The 1827-nt window shown below is 38.9% G+C and overlaps 1 protein-coding gene across 1 annotated transcript in view; it reads right to left on the bottom strand.

The window, feature by feature from the left end:
* The window catches only part of LOC105307146 (ankyrin repeat domain-containing protein 26-like), a 122247-nt gene that overhangs the window by 115400 nt on the left and 5020 nt on the right, over positions 1 to 1827 (bottom strand). Inside the window, 2 exon segments of the mRNA XM_011382508.1 lie at positions 339 to 445; positions 1259 to 1280. Of these exon segments, the coding sequence (XP_011380810.1) occupies positions 339 to 445; positions 1259 to 1280 (129 nt within the window).

Consider the following 1827-nt stretch of genomic DNA (forward strand, 5'->3'; position numbering starts at 1 on the left):
TATTGTATCATAAGTAAAAGTTAGAGTCCATACAATATAAAACTAATAAAACTAATACAAAACCCTTTGACTAATATGAGATCATATGATAAAAAATCAAATTACAAAAGGCATCTATCAGTATTATAAATAAATTTGAATGTGAATACTGCAGTGTACTGTTCTCTTAGTTGCCCAGTCAGAAGAATTGCTTTTCCACTTAACTGGTAATGGGTTGATATCTTTCACTACAGGATTACAAGTTAACCTCTTGTTATTAATTTAAAACTTCTGAACTGAGTGATTGTTACCACTCTAGAACAATATTAAGGTTAAAAAAAAATAATGAACAGCTATACCTTTTCATCTTATCGACTGCATGTACATTTGCATTTTTCTTTACTAAAAATTCCACCATTTGCTGTTTCTTTTCAGTCACAGCAAGTAAAAGTGGTGTGAGTTCATCCTGTAAAAGAGCAAAAACCATTTATAACTTATGAGATTACATATTTTGAAACAGAGTTTTAAAACTTATAAAATATAATGTGAACTTAAGCATGTGATATACAAGGTAAAAAAATATCCCTATGGGCTTTCACCTGCTGTTCCTCTTTAAAATACCCTCCTCTACCCTTCAACAGATTTGCTGCAGCATTGTTCTCCAAAACTCACTCCAAGCATTGACAGCATTGGTTCCAAGAATTCTGGCTCCTATCACAGTATCTCATAGTATTCAGTAGTTATTGTATCGCTGCTCCCCATCTAAACCGAGAGCTTCTTGAGGGCAGAGGTTATTATTATTTTTTAATCTCTAGAGCTCCAAGCAATAAATCATAATAGTAAACATTTTAAGTACTTTTACTGAATTAATAACCTAAATAGTGTTTCTCTAAAAAGTGTAGTGTTTCTCAAATCTTAGTCCAAAGAATATCTACCAGAAGTACTGTGCACCAAGAGAAAGATTACAGAAAGATTTATTTTGTTTATGTTTTAAGGTAAAGCCTATATTCAAGGAAAATTTTTGCTTGCCTGCATTATTTACATTAATTAGGAGAAAAAACTAGGATGGAAAATATATTTTAAAAAAAATTGCCTTTGACAAATGTTTTCACAAATATTTGCCGTAAGTGCATAAAAGAGAACTGTACCCTCCACTACTTCTTTAGAAGTATTCTTATGTAAACCGAAATCTTAGACAATTAAGTTCTTTCAAAATGTTGTCATTCAGAGATTGCTTGAGCTTCCCAATATGTAAAACTGACCTGTGTCAATCGAGGACTTTCCTGTCAGGGTTGCAGTGACTAGAAGTAAAAGCAAAAAGCAGAAGCAAAAAGCAAAAAGCAAAAAGCAAAAAGCAGAAGCAAAAAGCAGGTGACTGTTTTGCCATCACACACTCCCTGTACAACTGCAACCCCACCAATAAGCTCTGGGAGGCTGAGCAGGAGCAGCACTGTGAGGTAGAAGACTCCAAGGTGCTAAATGGCTGGCAAAGAGGCTATGAGCACAAATGAATGCCCTTGCTGGAGGTCCAGACTTGACCTGTCTCTCTTGCCCTAATCTTCAGAACCTTGGGGGATTGTTCAGGGCGAGTGGCCTGCTGTTTCCCCTTCCCACTGGCACTCACACAGCTCCCCCTGCTGGGGGCTAGGTCTCCATTCCTCCTCTCCCCCATGCCCAGAGGAACCCGCTTCCTAGGCCCCTGCCTGCGCAGCAGCCATCCCCCGCCATCGCTTCACTCCCCCCAGGCCCTCGGTCCTTTGTGGGCTCTGAGCCTATCACCCGCTCCCAGGTACTAGCAGGAAGTTCTTTCTTCTGGGGCGGAAGGGTGGTAGCCAGGAGACAGAGCTT

This window comes from Pteropus vampyrus, unplaced genomic scaffold, assembly GCF_000151845.1.
Source record: "Pteropus vampyrus isolate Shadow unplaced genomic scaffold, Pvam_2.0 Scaffold481, whole genome shotgun sequence".
NCBI lineage: Eukaryota > Metazoa > Chordata > Mammalia > Chiroptera > Pteropodidae > Pteropus > Pteropus vampyrus.